Source organism: Haemaphysalis longicornis, unplaced genomic scaffold (assembly GCF_048455015.1).
Source record: "Haemaphysalis longicornis isolate Haplotype H1 unplaced genomic scaffold, Haemaphysalis longicornis Haplotype H1 scaffold_8, whole genome shotgun sequence".
NCBI classification, from domain to species: domain Eukaryota; kingdom Metazoa; phylum Arthropoda; class Arachnida; order Ixodida; family Ixodidae; genus Haemaphysalis; species Haemaphysalis longicornis.
Genome location: NW_027526445.1, coordinates 48,639,391 through 48,655,554, shown reverse-complemented (window position 1 = coordinate 48,655,554; position 16,164 = coordinate 48,639,391). Strand labels below are relative to the sequence as shown.

Genomic DNA, 16,164 nt, shown 5'->3' with positions numbered 1-16,164 from the left:
AAAAACAGTGTTGGTCATAAAACTGCAATCGGTATATTTTCCAATACTATGAACCCTGTTGAGTGCAATAATCGAAGCAGTTTTTTGATGCATCGCTTGTAACTAATTTTACAGCTCATTAAACTTTGGTGGCACCAGTGGCGAGGAAGCATTTTGAGTGCCTATTTCAAACACCAAAGTTTAATGTACTGTGAAATTAGTTCCAAGCGATACATCAAAAAATTGCTTCGATTATTGCACTCAACAGGGTTCATAGTATTGGAAAATATACCGATTGCAGTTTTATGACCAACACTGTTTTTTCTATTGTTTGACAAAAACTGGCTAATTATCTCTAATTATCCTAGGAACTATTGATCAGCTGAAAAAATGATGGCATATTCGAAATCAGTGGGAAAAAACCAGCAAGACTGACAAGTTTCGCAAAGTTTATTTGAAAGTTAAAAGAAGTTGTTTTAAGACCATTAACCCAGTCAAGCTCTTCAATTTAATTGGCACTTCCATTTCAGCAGGCTTTCTTTGATAGGAATATTTATTTATTTCGGTACCTTCAATGCCCAGGGGGTGTTATACAGAAGTTAGTGGGTTTTGTACAAGTAATGGAAAAAAACAACTACATAAGGAGGTAAGATTAGACATTACATTAATTTACAATATACATTAATACTTCCGCTTTTTTAGTTATCCCGGACTAGGGACGCTTCCACCGGGCGGGTGCCATAACAGCAACAGCAGCAACGCTTGTAAAATAAACATTTATTCCTCCTCCTCCTCCTCTTCTTCTGTGTTATATATTGGAGAACTCTGGCCAGCTCTGATAGAACATCTCTTTCCCTGCGAGACAAGGTTCGCTCCCAACCCTCTATTCATTATCATTCGTCTCAAGTTCAGAGCTTGTATTTTTGACTAAAACTAATTCCGAAGGGCAGTTTTTTTGTTTGTTTGCTTGCTTTTTCCCACGCGCATTGAATTTATCTAGCGCTACTTCCTCAAGCTTCGATCACCCGAAAGGCGTTACTGCTTCGGCGCGAGCGGAATGATAAACGCTAAACATTGACGCGACGTGCGGAAAACAACGGCTGGCTTCTCGCCAGACCCGCTCGTTTGAACTGTCTTTCCGTGCAATCTCGACCGCGCGCGTACCCGCTATCGTCTGATGACCGACCGTCTGCGCTTTGTTTAGTTAGCAGACGACGCGGTGTAGCTAGACGAAATACCGACGAAAACTGCCGCGCCTTTAGCGACGTCGCGTGCGGCGTTGCGCATCGCGGACTTCGGATGTGAGGATAGCCTCGGGGGATCAGTTTTCCTTCCTCCTGCTGCTATCTCCCCCTCCCTCGCTCCGAAACCGGTCGTCCGCGCACTCTTCACCTCGGCCCAGCGCGCTCCGCTAGGCGATCCGGCGTCGCGTTTCACGGCCAGCGCATCAGACCGTCTTCGCCGGCAACCGCGCTCCCCGGGATACACGCGTCGTGGTAACGAGGTAAGTTGGAGGAAGTAAGCTCGCGAGAACGTGCCGATCATTACTCGAGCGAGGCTCGAGCCAGCGCCGTTCGTTCTCGCGGGGTGGCACGCGGCAGCCATGTTCGCAACCACCGCCCGAGCAGCAGACGACAAAATATCGCGAAGCGAACAAAGTTCGCCTGGGTTGTCGCGTTAATTCCTGCATAGTTTAAACGATTTTATCGGCGTTTATTTCCAAGCTGAACTACGTTAAGTGAAAGTGCCGGTGCCGGATGCCCGTTTAAAGGTGGAGCGAACTTTAATTCTTCCGTCCTTCCCGTTGGCGCCGCAGCGAAGTTTGGTCAGCTGGCAAGATGGTCGTGCGGACTTTCAAGTGGCTGTTCAGTGTCTCGCTGTACCTGCTGGCGTTCATTCTGGTCCTGCCCTTCATACCCATGGCGCTAGACTTCGAGCCCAGAGTGAAAACGTGAGTACGACCGTTGTCCGTGCATTTGCGTGCTCGACGACGACAACGCGACCGACGACGCTACAACAGTGCTGACACCCCCCCCCGCCCCCTCCCCCTCGGAAGGTCGCAGTGCGCGGGGGGAGGAGAATGCACGCGGGGTCGGCGTCGTTGTGCGCGCGACGTCGTCTTTCGAAGCTGAGGTGGGCGTTTCCAAAACCAGTCCCTCAGGTGCTCTGGTGGCGGTGCGGGGATGCACCTAGTACGTACAGGTCATGGACCGGCCCCGCGAGCGAGCCGGGGGGCAATTATTGTAATTGTGCAAGGATGTCGCTTCCCGAACCGTCGAACCGCTCCACTAGAGCCAATAAATATTATTCAGTGGCTCTAGCCTGATTTCTGAGCGCCCTGCAGTGACGGAGTACATGGGCATCCTAGAAAATCACTCCAGGACTCTCCAGGACACGATCCGAAGCTCGATATTTCTGTGTGCATGCATGATGGGACCTATATATCTCCTGTCCGAGTGCTAACTGCCCGCGCACAATCCAGGCCTGGTTAATCTTGTTGCCCATACTGATGTTTACGCGTTTGCAAGTTTAAAAGCGACTGGCAGAATCGACGGCGCCGCCTGCCAAGTTGCGGCGAACGTTAACGGTTAGTCCTGCTTTTCCTTAACAGCCAGTTCGGGGGGAATTGGCTCGGAAGCCCCGGGTTGCAGCAGACGCAACCTTTCAAGACCTGCTTGTCTATGTTGGCCAGATTAAGGTGCACGTATGCGAAAACAGCATTCGTGGCATGGATTTTTTTTTTTTTTTTTCAAGCTTGCAGAAATTTTGGGGAAGCTCACGCTGCCTAAAAATGGGACGAACAAGTGTAAAGTGACAAGCATATTTGACAAGGAGCTCCGAAAATTGCTGCACTTGGAAAAAAAAATCTGCCAAAAGGCCAGAACCAACTGCATTCGATCTGTACACAAGAAGGGTTGTATGCGTGGCCGTTCGTTCATACATGTCTCTGTTTTCAGAGTTGGGACGCAAGAGTTCAAAGGGCCTTTAGAAGCAAATGATAAGCTAGACCATGTGGAATACCTCTTCAGAGATAAGCTACGCGGGCCAGAATCGTTGCCAGTCTACAAAGGTAAGAGAAAACTCCACACAAGTAAAATCACTTTGCAAGTCTTCTCTCTCTCTCTCTCTCTCTCTCTCTCTCTCTCTCTCTCTCTCTCTCTCTCTCTCTCTCTCTCTCTCTCTCTCTCTCTCTCTCTCTCTCTCTCTCTCTCTCTCTCTCTCTTCGTTTGTTTTCCTTTTCTTTTTTTCATTTTCAGCTTGTCTGCATATGGGACTCTCACTATCATAGCAGCACTCAAAACTCGCACTGTGCTTGCACATTTGAAGGAGTGTTCCTCCTGTCACTGACCCCTTTTCTCTTTCCCCTGTTTTTGTTATCTTAATTGGCAACAGGTAGCATTTACACCGGAACAGAAGGTGGCGAAATTTATAAAATTACCGGCAACAAGGTAACGTTGGTGGCCAAGCTTGGAAAGAAATGCGGTAAGTAACCTTTGTTATGCTCTTGTCTTTGTTGCTTTATTTTGTCGCCGCATTTTGTATGTCGGGGATCATTTGACAGCACGGGTGAACAACCTAATGAGTGTCTATGACAGCTGCTACATGTGCAAATTAAATATTGTCACACCTGTCAATCAAGAATGTGTTTCAGTTTTAAGGTGCGCCTAAAAAAAGTGGCCATGAGGGGACATGGCACAGTGTAGACACTGCTCAAAATGTGTAGATTGGTGTTGGGATTTTTTTTTTCCTGACAGGTTTTTACTTTTCAGATGACTGGTCTCAATCTAAATTTAACATGCCTGAAAAGCATATGCCAGTGGGTGACCGTTTTGTTCGTATTGTGTTCATTAGCATGTGTCAGATTAAGAGCAGCAGTGTTGATTTAAAGTTATTTTACCCTTGGCATTATTGTATGGCACAATCTCTGGCATTTGTTATAAAACACAATCTGCATTTACAGAAGAAAGGGAGGTGTGATAGCATTGCTCAAACATTCTCATAACAAACACTGGAACACTCATAGTTGGTGGGCGGGACAGCGCTCTGATGTTTCTTCAGAGGTCGAAGAAAAATGGCCTAAGCATCAAATTCGGCATGCTTTGAACCACCTTAAAAGCCAGTTCTGTTATCTAGACTCGAATACACTTTCCTGCACAAAACACTTTCTTGTGCTTACTTGTATCTCATTTCAAGCTTGCATGGGCACTGAAAGTGTAGAAGCACGAGTGCGCTGTTATATGTAGATTTAATGTGCATACTGCCACCTGTGTGCCAGTTCGCAGGAACTTGTAAATGTGATGCAAATGTTATAGCATGTTGGTAAACTATGTTGGTGAAAATAAATCTGTAATCAGAAAGCCAGTGCTCTGAAAGTACTGAAAAGAGGTGTGTGTGAAGAAATTTGTAATAAATAAGCAGGTCATATTTTTATTCAGTACTCCAGTAATGTCTCTTGGGTTGACGTTGCTTCACTTTGACCTACTCTCCTATTTCTATGGACCTTCATGGCCAAGCTGTATAACACATAGTTTCATACTACGATATCAACTCTATGGTACAACAGACAAGGACGATTCCATCAAATGAACTTGCGTAATGCTTCCCCCCAAGTCCCCCAAAGGGAGGCCACTGAGCTCGCCTCTTTTCATCCTCGCTTAAACCTATCTGCAGTGCTCTTCTAAACACAGAAATAGCTACCGTGCATGCACATTGCTTGAAACTAAAGTAAGCCGTGTTAACTGTTTCCAGAGGGCCTGTGGGAAGAGGAGGTGTGCGGCCGTCCACTTGGTATGCGCTTCAACAAGGATGGCCGCCTGTTTGTCATAGACGCTTACTACGGGCTGTACGCCGTCAATGTGGACACAGGTAATGAACCACTCTAATTTGGCAGGGGGGCTTTGTTGGCTGCCTCCTTCACGTTCCCCTGAGTTAATTTCTTTTGCGACTGCGGTCGTGAAATAAAAAAAAAAAAAAAACAGTCTGGGTTGTAAAACAGGGCCGCCTGTGCTGGCTGTTTTTCTTTTGGTGTGGGTGTTATTAATCATTTGTTGCCACCGCGGTATTTATGCTTGCCTGCCATGGTTGCTAAGCAACCAAAGCGCTAAAATTCAAGGTTTATATTCCGGCTGTAGTGAGCATGTATCGTCTGTCACGGAAGTTAAACGAGAAATTTAAAGAACGCTCAGTTTTTCAGGTTTTGGTGTTAAGTTAGTGAACCGTGAGGGTCTTTTAAGCATTTTGTAGCCCACCACTGCAGCTTAAACACCACCTTTGAATTCGTTTTAATTCACTGTGAAAAGCAAATTTTATTCCTGTTGTAGATTTTTAAATTAGCGATGCTAACAAATAAGCGAAGGCCTAGATGCACAAGCACTATTGCTTCAATTTTTGTTAGCATTTAAAAAAATGGAAACTTTACTTCTTAGTACATCACTTCCATGCCACTCTGACTTGCTCTGCATTGGTGTTAAAAGTGCTTGAAGCATGTTCCAACAAGAAAACATCCAGTCCGCTTCACCAAAGTCACAAAAGTTACTGCTGCCAAGAAAATCTAATCACTGAGCATTGTATTTTTAAGACAAACTTGATAGACATGTATTCAAAGCCGCTATGCAAGAGTCATTTGGTAAGTTCGATTAATTTCTACAAGACTACATCACAATTTTGGCGGTGACATGATGGCCAGCAAGTATGTAGAACCACTCTTCAATCTCGCGTTGGTAAGTGCGGCATTATTGTCGGCCATTGTACGTTCAAAGCAAATATGTTAATATTTTTCACGCAGATAGAGACAAGTTTTATGCTGTTACTAACATTTATTTAAAGTGGATGACTGTGCAGATCAAAGCTGAGTTAGCTGAAGTTCAAAGTCGCTGGCATTAGTGCTGAAGATGGTTTCTTTTTGGATTAATGGGTTCCAATGTGACCGAACATCAGGTCAAGATGGTGACCACTCTGGAAGCCCAGTTGAGATCACCACTGTGGAAATCATGGGGAAACTTCACGAAATTGTTATGCAGTAGTAGTACCACCAAATGACAATGTGTGATGCTATAGATACCATAGAAACCATGACTAAAAGAGTACACAAAATCCCGTACAAAGACTGCTGATGAAGATGTTGTGAGCACTAGAATGAGTGCCGTGGTTGTTGATTGTGAAGCAGATGTTTCCTTGTTCTCTCTGGCGAGGCTTAATCACAATCCACAGGATTCTTTTGCATTTTTGAATTTATTCATGATCATGAACTAAACTCTACAGCACTGGAGAAAGTCACGTGAAAGCACTCCAAAGAAGGGAAAGGACCTTTTTTCAGCTTAAAAAGTGATGGCACTGTTTTTTTGGGACAACCAGAGAATAATCCTTCTTATGTTTGCAAATATGCAACATCATTGAATTCTTTTAAAGAGCTCGAAAAACAAACAGCTTGCAGACTGGCACACAATCACAAAGCCAACCCACCGTCCCACAAATTGATTGCTGCCATGGTTGAATTCCGTGAACTTAACTTTCAGCAGGTTTTTCACCCCCTGTGTTGTCCCGATTCGGTCCCATCTCTTTCCGTTTACCAGTGCAAAAATTTGGCTTGACGGGAGGGCATTTTTGGCAAATGCTTATGCCATCACTGCCGTCAGTGCACTTTTGCAGCATCTGACAATTCCAACGTTTGCTCTGGGATCGAAAAATTGGAAACTGGGTCGTGGCTATATCCTTGAATGGAGGTGGTGCTGGGAAGTGAAGTGCTTTGAGAAAAAGGAGTTCGGCTTGTGTCCTTACCATACTTATACCTTCAGGCTCAGTGCAGCACCTCCTGCCCTCTGGCACGGAGATCGAAGGGAAGCGCATCGTCTTTGGCGACGACATCGACATCGACGACGAGGGCTTTGTCTACATCAGCGAGGCCAGCAACAAGTGGCCCCTCAACAAGATTATCTACACAGTCCTCGAGCACGAGAACACTGGCAGGTGGGGGTTCTTTACTCGGGGATCGACCGTTGTTATGCATGCAGTGGCAGACGCCTCTCCATAGTATACTGAGAGAGGAATTTAATTGGGGCAAATTGTCTTTCTGTTTTTGTGTGTGTGTACCCTCTCTATCTTGACCAGTAGGAACACCATTATACCGCAAGCCTCCCCTTTAAAGGGGCCATGGGTACAACATCCATCTTTGTTCAATTTGAAAGAACTGGCCTTTCGTAGCTCCCCAAGCCCCATTCTGGCCACAAAAACGTGAACCAAAAAAACACAAGAAATACAAAAAAAAATTGGGCCCATCTCCCCACGAGGGGGGACTCGAGTAAATGCGTCGCGTAGGGGGTGGGTGTATTGCGTTAACGTTAGTGTTTGGGGGGTGGTGGTGGGGTGGTAGTGAATGTGTTAACTATTATTGCTTATTACTATTAATTATTTTATATAGTGTAGGGGGAGGGGTGCGGACCTGTTGTTGAGAGCGAGGAGGGTAGCTTGATGCAGGAGAGGAGGAGTGGGGGAGAGGGCGCACCTGCGCGCTGAGCTGTTGCGGACGGACGGCGGACGCTACATGTGAGTTAAAGAAATGCTCTGCATTTAAAACTTTCAAATTTCACACTGTGGTTATGTAATATAGGCAGGGGTGACATAAGGGCCAGCACTAAGAACATTCTTATCAGTGCACTAACTGTTAATCAGCATTCAGGCAGTATGATCAAGCAGAGCCAGAGGCTATAGCCGTGTTTCTTGGCTGCGGCTTTGGCCAGCGGTTCTCAATCTTGCAAGCAGGATTCTGCGATGTCTTAGAGAAATTGCCACAAAGTGGTTCTTTATGTAATATCTCGATTGTTAGTTTGAAGTTTGCGACAACATTGGCATTGTGGTTATTGGGGCAAGGCAGTCTTTTTAATCATCCAAACTTCTATTTTGTTTTCGTGGCCCCTTTAATCCTTTCCACTCTCCACTTATTTTGTTCTCTATCCCCCTTTCAACACAGCAACCAAGTGTTCACTTTAGTGTGCTGCTTATAGGATAAGTTTCAAAAGCTGGGGGCGTCCAGACATCTGCAAGTCTATATTATGCTTCCTGTGAAGGATTGCAATCTCTGCCAATTAAAATTATCAGCAACTTTTCAGGGGCACTTAAAAAGGAATGGTGTGCTTTTTCGCACAACTGTCACATTTTCTAGACATACCATAAATCTGCCGTAAAAATACGCGCCTACTAATCTGAAATAATGCTGCTTGGATGCCCGCGAACCTGTGTTAATTTGCGTGAAGCACATCTACCTGCTCTGCATAGCGATCTCCAGTGGCTATAGCTACGTGAAGTAGCTATAGCCACTGAAGTAGCTGCTGCCTACCCAGCGCGCGTGAGCTTTTCGGGGAAATGCCGCGATTAACAGTAATTGTGGGAAAGAGGATCCGAATCGCGCGCGCGCGTGCGGGCCCCCCTGGCCAGGAGCCATGACATCAGAAAGTTTTACGGTTGATTCGTCGATACAAGGAAGTAGTACTTTATTTAACCGAAGGTCGGCCTCCGTAATAAGGAAGCTGAAGGGCAAGGAAGTGGGGCGAGCTGGCGTGCCTGCGTGACATTCATTCGGGCGCAAATCGTTTCTGCTGGCTACCGGTCGACGTTCTTTCCTCTCTTTCCATAGTACTGCGCTTTTTTTTTCTGTTAAGTTGGCAAGCCGCGAACATCCGCCATATCTGGTTGCGTTGCTTGTTATACGAGGGCTTAGTTTTTCGAATCGAATAATACGATATTTGAATTTCGCGCCTTAGTAGCAGCAACATGTTTCCCTGCAATGCACCTGCGCTCACCAGGAAAAGTGAACGGCAGCTTCGGCCGCTGCGAGTTTGCAGTACTAAAATAAAACTCTATGGCTGCTGCTTACGCGGCTGGAAGGCGAAAAGACGGGGCTCTTGGAGCGGCCTTATCTCTTGTCCTCGGGCCAGCCATGCGCACTGATAACGCAGTCTCAAAAAAAGCGGACCTGGCCGTTCAACGCCTTCTAGATAAGAAAGCCTACGCCCTGCTTCGCACAACCACTTTTACAAGCAATAGACACGTTTAGTCATATTTTTAGTAATCATGCGTTATTTTCGCAGTTAGGACTTTCAGAAAACTCCATTTTATACTTCTGTGACAAAAAATCTGTCCCGTTGCCTCCTCGAGGGTGCTGCCATGTTGTCGAGAGGTTGGCGAGCATTTCGCGCGCGTGCCCGCTGACGGCACGATGCGGGCGCAGCTGCATGTCGTCTGCTACGACGCGCCGCAGTGCCGCTGAGCTTGCAAGAGGAGGGAAATTTCGCGCTCCAATGCTGAATTGAAAAATAAAAAGAACGCCTCTCAAGTGCCTGCAGCAAGCATAGTTCCTTAGTATAGTATGTTGTAAGAAACTGTATGGCAGCAAGTGCACGCTTCTTCGCACCTCGTGCCAGAGGCGATACATTTCCGAGGGGCTTTTTACTTTTTGTTTGTAATTCATGGGCGATCCTCGCCCCACAAAGTAATAATTTCTGGGTTGTGTATGCAGTTTATGTATTATATAATTTACTGCAGATGTCTGCAAGAGTAAGCATCTTCCACTTAACGCGACACCCATTTGGGTTGTAGACGGTGCGTGATTACCTTGTCAGATTAATAAAATCTATAAGCCATCTTCATCGCAGGGGTTTTGCAGCGAAGCTGTCTATGGCTGGGATCCAGCAGATTACCTCCGACAGCGGAGTGATGTGGACGAGAATCGCAAGCGAGTGTGGCGCCACCTTGCGGTGCCCACTCAAATTCCTGAAATAGGAAAGCTTTGCGCCACATCATTTGTGTGTGAAAAAAAAAATCATGAAAAAAAAGGTCCTATTTAAGGTCATATTTAGATATGGGGGCTTATATTGCACCTGAAAAGATGTCTTCCTAGCAATGCATGTGTGTTTTGAAGTGAAGCCAGCTTTAAAAGAATCGGTGTAAGCTTGATCTCTGCAAGCTGGCTTTTCCCGCACCGTTTGTTGCACATTGAAGCATGGCCATGTATGGAAGGGGTATGGTTACAGAAAACGGCTCTAACTCTTGTGTTATCACAAGCTTCTTGAAACAAGTTATGTGACAATTAGCCGGGAGGATGACTGGACCATTACGCTGAGTTTCACTTGCGTGTCATTATTATTAGTTAGTTCACAGTAAAGTTTTACACACTGCAAAGTTACTCTCTGCTGTCAATACATGTTCTTCCAGGGTGGGAGTATTGTTACAGAACACAGCTGCAACTGATGTTTTACTGGAACTATCCTGAAACAAGTTATATGACAATTAGCCGTTAAGACAACTTTACCATTATGCACCACATATTTGCTGTCATCCTCCTTCAGAGGGTGGAAGGGCATTGAATTCTTTTTCGGCCGATTTACACGCAGTTTGTAACGGAGAAAGTTTGTTAAAAAATTCCATTTGCCTCACACCATCATCCGTACCATTTTGCAGATGACAGCTGTAACAACACGCTGGCAGTTTCACAGGGCTAAATTAAGCACATTGCTTCCATGTTTAGCAAGTGATTCACAATTTCCAAGGAAGTAGATATTGGCTATACATACAATGGGTGAATGAGAAAATTTTTAATGAGATGGCGTGGAAACATATTGCAAACTAGTGCCATATTGTCGCAGTAGTTTGCGTAGCAGCAACGAACAGCGTGCGGTGTTTTCCCTCTCTCTGCATATTACAGCAGAACTAATATGGCTCCGGATTTCTTCTATGTAGCTAAACGAGGAATTATACAAGTTGAAGTCGATGATATAGCCTCAAATAAGGCATCAACAAGTTCGCTGAAGTGTCCCTTTCACTTTCCAAGACAGATTGCAGGCAGTTTGAGAGCTCTCCCCGAACAGAGAGTGGGATATCTGCGCAACGCGACAGCTATAAGAGTCTCGCCACTGTTTCTCGCCCTTATTGGCCTTGTGGTGCTGCCTCTGTTCCGAACGAAGGGTGCTCAAGTTCGACCCCAAGACGCGCAAGACCACTGTGCTGATGAAGGGCCTGCACCTTCCCAACGGAGTCCAGATCACCCACGACAAGAAGGGCCTCCTGGTGTGCGAGTTCTCCATGCAGCGCATTCTCAGGTCTGTACGGTAACCATGCACTTATAGATTTGAGTGGGATTTTGTACTTGAGTTTGCTGCGAAATAACTTTTCTTTGCAAGCTGAACATTTTGTGAATTCAGCAAAGGTTACTCGTGGAATGCTCAGCACGGCACTAAAATCAGCTAAGAAAAAGAGGGCTTCAGAAACAAAAAAAGTGCTTAAGAAAGCTGCTCCCATTTCTGTCTCGTTTGTATATGTTCCTGGCAGAGGCCAGTGTAGGATACATAACCCTGCATGTGTCCAAAAAGTGACAAGAAGCTGTGCTTGGTCAATTTTTCATGAGCTACTGCACCTGTACAGATAACACGCCTTTCTTGCTTCAGGAGGAATGCTACCTGATGGTGAGAATTCGGCAAGTAGCCAATTCATTTGGCAAGTAGCTAATTCATTATACCCAAATCTGGCTGCTGCACCAATACAATTCAAATTCAAGTAGCCAATTAGCAAAAATTACCTAGAGATAATCAAGCCAGCTAAATTCGCCTTTTCCTTCATTTGATGTAGCTCCTTCACTTACAAAGATTTGCAGGCATTTCCTCTTTCAAAGGACTCATTAACGAAATAGGGCACATATTCATTTACACATTATATAGTATGTGCGCATTTGTTGTACGTAGTTTTTGTTGTTGTATGCACTTATTTTAGACAATTAAATGCAAACTGTCTTTCATGGCATGGCTAAAGGCCTGCCTGATGGGGCCCTGCCAATGTGTCGGGATTCTACTTGTCCCTCCACTGGATGACATATCGCCATAACTTCTGAGGGAACGGCACTGCAATCCCACATAGTCTATAACACAATGGCCGGGCCATCCCTTGGCTGGTGGCGATGATGATGGGGATAGGGCATGATTTCCAAAGTCTATTTCACGGTACAAAAGGATGAAGACTCACTCCCCCCCTTGGCCCTGGCAGGTACCACCTGAAGGGCCCCAAGCAGGGCCAGACGGAGGTGTTTGCGGACAACCTCCCGGGCGAGCCGGACAACATCCGGCCGAGCAAGTGGGGGGGCTACTGGGTGGCCTTTGCCGTGGGCTTCTCGCCCAACGACACCCACCTGGGCAGCCTGGTCATGCAGTACCCCTTCCTGCGCAAGGCCACCGTCCGCTTCCTCTACCTGGCGGGCACCGCCCTCAAGACTGTCTCCGGCGTCTACCCGATGGCCGCCCTCAAGGACTGGGCCGCACAGGTCAGGGCCGCCGCACAACCCACACCCCTCGAGGCTCGCGCGTTTATAATGATGCATCAATTTTTCGCTGCAGTGCAAGAGAATGTACAGAAAAAAGTCGTGCACGTCTAACGACAACAATGGTTGAACACGAAGCTTTCTCGTTGGGGACATCAGTTGCCGCAACCACTCTCTCTCCCCCCGTTTTTAAAGCGAGAGCTTTCTTAGCGGATGGCGTCCTGTCAAAAAACTAATGTACTTCACCAGAAACCAGTTGGTGCACTGAAAAGCTCTGATAACATCTCGGGACGCATGGCGCACGAAACCAAGCTTCCACTATGTTCGCACGGTTACCTGACCACTGCAAAAAAGGAATGCCTCTAGATAAGACAATACACACATCGATCATGAAGGAGGGGAACAATGGTATACAGTATAGCCCTTTTAATGAAATAGCGGCTACAACGAACAAATCGTTTCCTGTTACCATTTGCATATGGCGAAAGGCGGATATAACGAACTGATTTCAGTTTCCCGATGTGCTCGTTATAAGCGGGCTCAAGTGTACTGCCTTTATCTCACAAACAGCAAATAGGTGTACATTCAGGTCATTCGTAGATGCATGTATTAATGCGTGAAAAACGTCTTTCATTTGCAGTTTGGGCCTTTCAAAGTTTGATGATCAATTGCAAGCATTTTCAGCGAAGATTTGGTGCACATTTTGCTTTTCCACTTCCCTCAACTTTATTCAGGGAGGGATGGTAAATTCCCTGTGTTCCCGTTTGCAGCTTGAGAACGCCTGGGTGCTGTACGAGACCCTTCCCCAGTACGGCCTGATCGTGGAGTTGGACGCCTCAGGAAAGATCATCCGGAGCCTCCACTCGCCCGACCACAAGATCCACCTGCTGTCTGAAGTGCTGGAGCTCGACGGCTACCTCTACCTGGGCTCCTACCGGAACCCCTTCCTCGGAAGGGTCAAGCTCTAGTCACCTCACACCGCCCCATTCCCCCACACCACACGGGACTCTCTGCAAGCCCACCCACCCCTATGAACTATGTGCGCTTCCGTCCGAGTTTTAAAAGAAAAAAAAAAAAGAGGGGGGGGGGGAAAGGTATTAACCCTGTGTCGAGGGCGCATTGCATGCAACAAAACATGGAAAAATACTCCACTGTTCAGCCCGTGTTGCCTTAACGAGACGACATGCAACAGTTGTCCTTTGGAAGAAGCAACAATCAAGATAGTTGCTAGTGGTTGTCGAACATCTTGGAGCGGCGCAAACTCAAGACGGACACAGGGAGGAAGTCAAGTCCACATTAAGTTTGCGCTACTTCAAGATGTTCCAAAAACAGTTGTCCTGTTTTAGTGCAATTTCAAACCGTGAGTTTCCAGCGAAGGTGAATTTAAATTTGGGAGCTTAGATTCGGGAGCTCACACTTAGCAGCGGAACATGGAATTGTACTCCTTTAATCAGGGGAGGGGGTTTTCTCCTTCTTGTGTAGGCTACGAATTGTCATTCGCGCTGCTTCTTGTATAACAAAGTTAGGTGTAGGGAATTTGGATTTGAATCTGGGTACTACAGCAAGCGGGAAGACTGCCACCGACCGGGCCGATGTAGTTTGTTTGGTATGTAGGTATTCATCTAACTAATGTGCAGCTCAGTTCTTGTCAAAGCATGTGATGTGTGCCTTTGTATCGTCGTGACTATTTTACTGTTTGCATTTGTATACGGCAAAGTCCTGTTGTACAAGACTTTAAGCCCAAAGCAATGTGTATGCTACTTGTTCACCAAGCAGTTCATTATGCTGCACACCAAATGGCATTAAAGCTTGCAGGACTTTTTAACAAGCTTCTCCCATGAACCTGAAGGCATTATGACCTGTGTATAATCTAGGCGCTTTACATTAACTTTGCTTACATTTCGTTAAGACCTTGGGCTACTATTTATGATTGAGTAATGTTATAGAAGTGATCAGCGTGTTTGATATTGAAAAGTTGTTCCTTTTTTAGTATAATCTTTTAATTGCCGCCCGTTCTCGTTCTGTCTAAACTTTCCGTCTTTACTTCGTTTTCAAGACGTGTCAACACATGATATACTGAAGAGAAGAAATCCAGGCGAATGAGTTTGTCTTTACGTCTTTGCTGTGCATTTATGGTCAACAGTAACAGCAAGCACTAAATAGGTTTGAAGTTGTAACCGCTGGTCTGTTGCAAAGCATCGCACACAATGTACATGTCTAATTCATACATGGCATTACTGCACTTCACTGGCAAGCTCTGTCAGACAGGCAGCTGACAATTCTTCTGTAAAACTGGACCGTTGTAATTTAGAAAGGTTGCCCTGTGACATGCTTGGCTGTGACCTTTGACCTCAACTGCCTCTCTCTGACGTGCTGAACGTGTGACCTCGGTCGAACTGCTGCAAAGGACTTCACAGTGGGTGTATGTGGGGAAGCAATGGATAACGGTGCACAGTGCTCAATGGCTGGACTCTTTTTCTAATATGTTCGTGGGACCAAGATGAGATTAGGGGTGGGGAGTGGACGTGATGGCCAATGTAAGCGTCCAGGTATCGTGCAAGGGGACTGGTTGCTTACCCTGTGCGGATATCTGCTCTGTCGAGTGTTTTTTTGACCAGGGCATTCAGTGCTTGTGTACAAATCAACCGGCCGAAAGTCGTTCGGCAGGGCCAGGCTGCTTGGGGAGTGAACATTATTTTGGAATAAAGAGATTCATTGAAGCTGTGTGTGTGTGTGTCTGGTGAAAATGGGAAAAAAAAAAAAAAAGATCCCAGGCTTTGATGTTAAACTTCCTGCGCAAGTAAGCATGTCGTGCTTAAGTTGTAAAAATCTGCGTTTGAAGCCTCAGTGAGGAAAGTGGGCGATATAGTGCAGCAGAAAAAAAAAAGGGTTGCGCGATGTTGAGCGCTGTTACATGCGCATTCATCCAACAATGAATGAAGTCTTGCAACATTCAAGACAATTACTACCACTTCTGTTGCACTCGCAAACCATTTCGGAAGGCATAAATAATTCCACCAGCAGGTGCAGCTGAATAGGATGCAGATATGTGGAGCAGTTAGACACTTTACCTTTGTAACACAGGGTTATGTGATAGCCTGTGATATTTCCAGTGAACGTGTTCAATTGCACATGCGCGGCATCGCCAATCAACGCTCGTTCTTGAAATGACTCCAACTGAGCTGCTGCTACAACAGATATACGCAACAAAGCTTGAAAATTGGTGTAATCCAGGAGCATCACACCTGATTTCGATGCAACTGAAAAGAAAGGGTTGATTTTAGCAGTTTGACAATCTCTGGGGATCCAAGGAAATTCCCGTACAGGGATGCTCTGGCGCCAACAGACCCAGAAGGCTCTGTTCCGAGAATGACCATATTTGCTTACACGGGCTGGCAGTTAGTTTCAAATGACACGGGCATTCACCACACAGCTTCTCGATAGAAACGAAACATTACAAACTACCCACAACACTTTTTAAGAGAAATGCTGCAATCTTTGAGTAATGATGGAATATTTCGACATCATTCGCAGTGCAGCTTTAAAGACACTGCATGATTTTATCACATGGGGTACAACGTGTGCGTAGATCCGAGAGAAGAAAAAAAATTGTGCACGAGCATGTTGTGTTGCACCATTATAGAGTAGTAGAACAAGATGTAGGGCTCTGATCCTCCTTTCCTTTAAAGTAGTGGGTGAGTACAGAATAGGGTAAAATGCCAACTCACCCTCATGGGAATCCTGTACTAAGGATTGGTGATGTGTTGAGGTGCACTCCCCACGTCATGCCCCATGTTCTTGCCGATTGTTACTTTCTTCTAAGGGGGAATACTAAACCCTGAACAGTGAGTATTCCTTTCAGCTCACCCCCGCTTTTCTGGTAGAGG

The 16,164-nt window shown here is 45.9% G+C and overlaps 1 protein-coding gene across 1 annotated transcript; it reads left to right on the top strand.

Moving 5' to 3' along the window:
• The first annotated feature begins 1,122 nt into the window (after window positions 1-1,122).
• LOC144150001 (adipocyte plasma membrane-associated protein-like) lies at window positions 1,123-14,997 on the top strand. The gene is made up of 9 exons (XM_077681773.1): window positions 1,123-1,483; window positions 1,796-1,930; window positions 2,937-3,049; window positions 3,373-3,462; window positions 4,729-4,845; window positions 6,774-6,945; window positions 10,935-11,069; window positions 12,007-12,280; window positions 13,048-14,997. The coding sequence occupies exons 2-9, from the start codon at window positions 1,818-1,820 to the stop codon at window positions 13,243-13,245; spliced, it is 1,212 nt and encodes a 403-aa protein (XP_077537899.1). The 5' UTR covers window positions 1,123-1,483; window positions 1,796-1,817; the 3' UTR covers window positions 13,246-14,997.
• Window positions 14,998-16,164: the final 1,167 nt, after the last annotated feature.

Excerpts from the sequence above, each read along its gene's own strand:
- LOC144150001 (XM_077681773.1), top strand. The coding sequence starts at position 1,818 with ATGGTCGTGCGGACTTTCAAGTGGCTGTTCAGTGTCTCGCTGTACCTG. Across the intron at positions 3,463-4,728 it reads CAAGCTTGGAAAGAAATGCG|AGGGCCTGTGGGAAGAGGAG; the intron begins GTAAGTAACCTT and ends AACTGTTTCCAG. Across the intron at positions 4,846-6,773 it reads CGCCGTCAATGTGGACACAG|GCTCAGTGCAGCACCTCCTG; the intron begins GTAATGAACCAC and ends TTATACCTTCAG.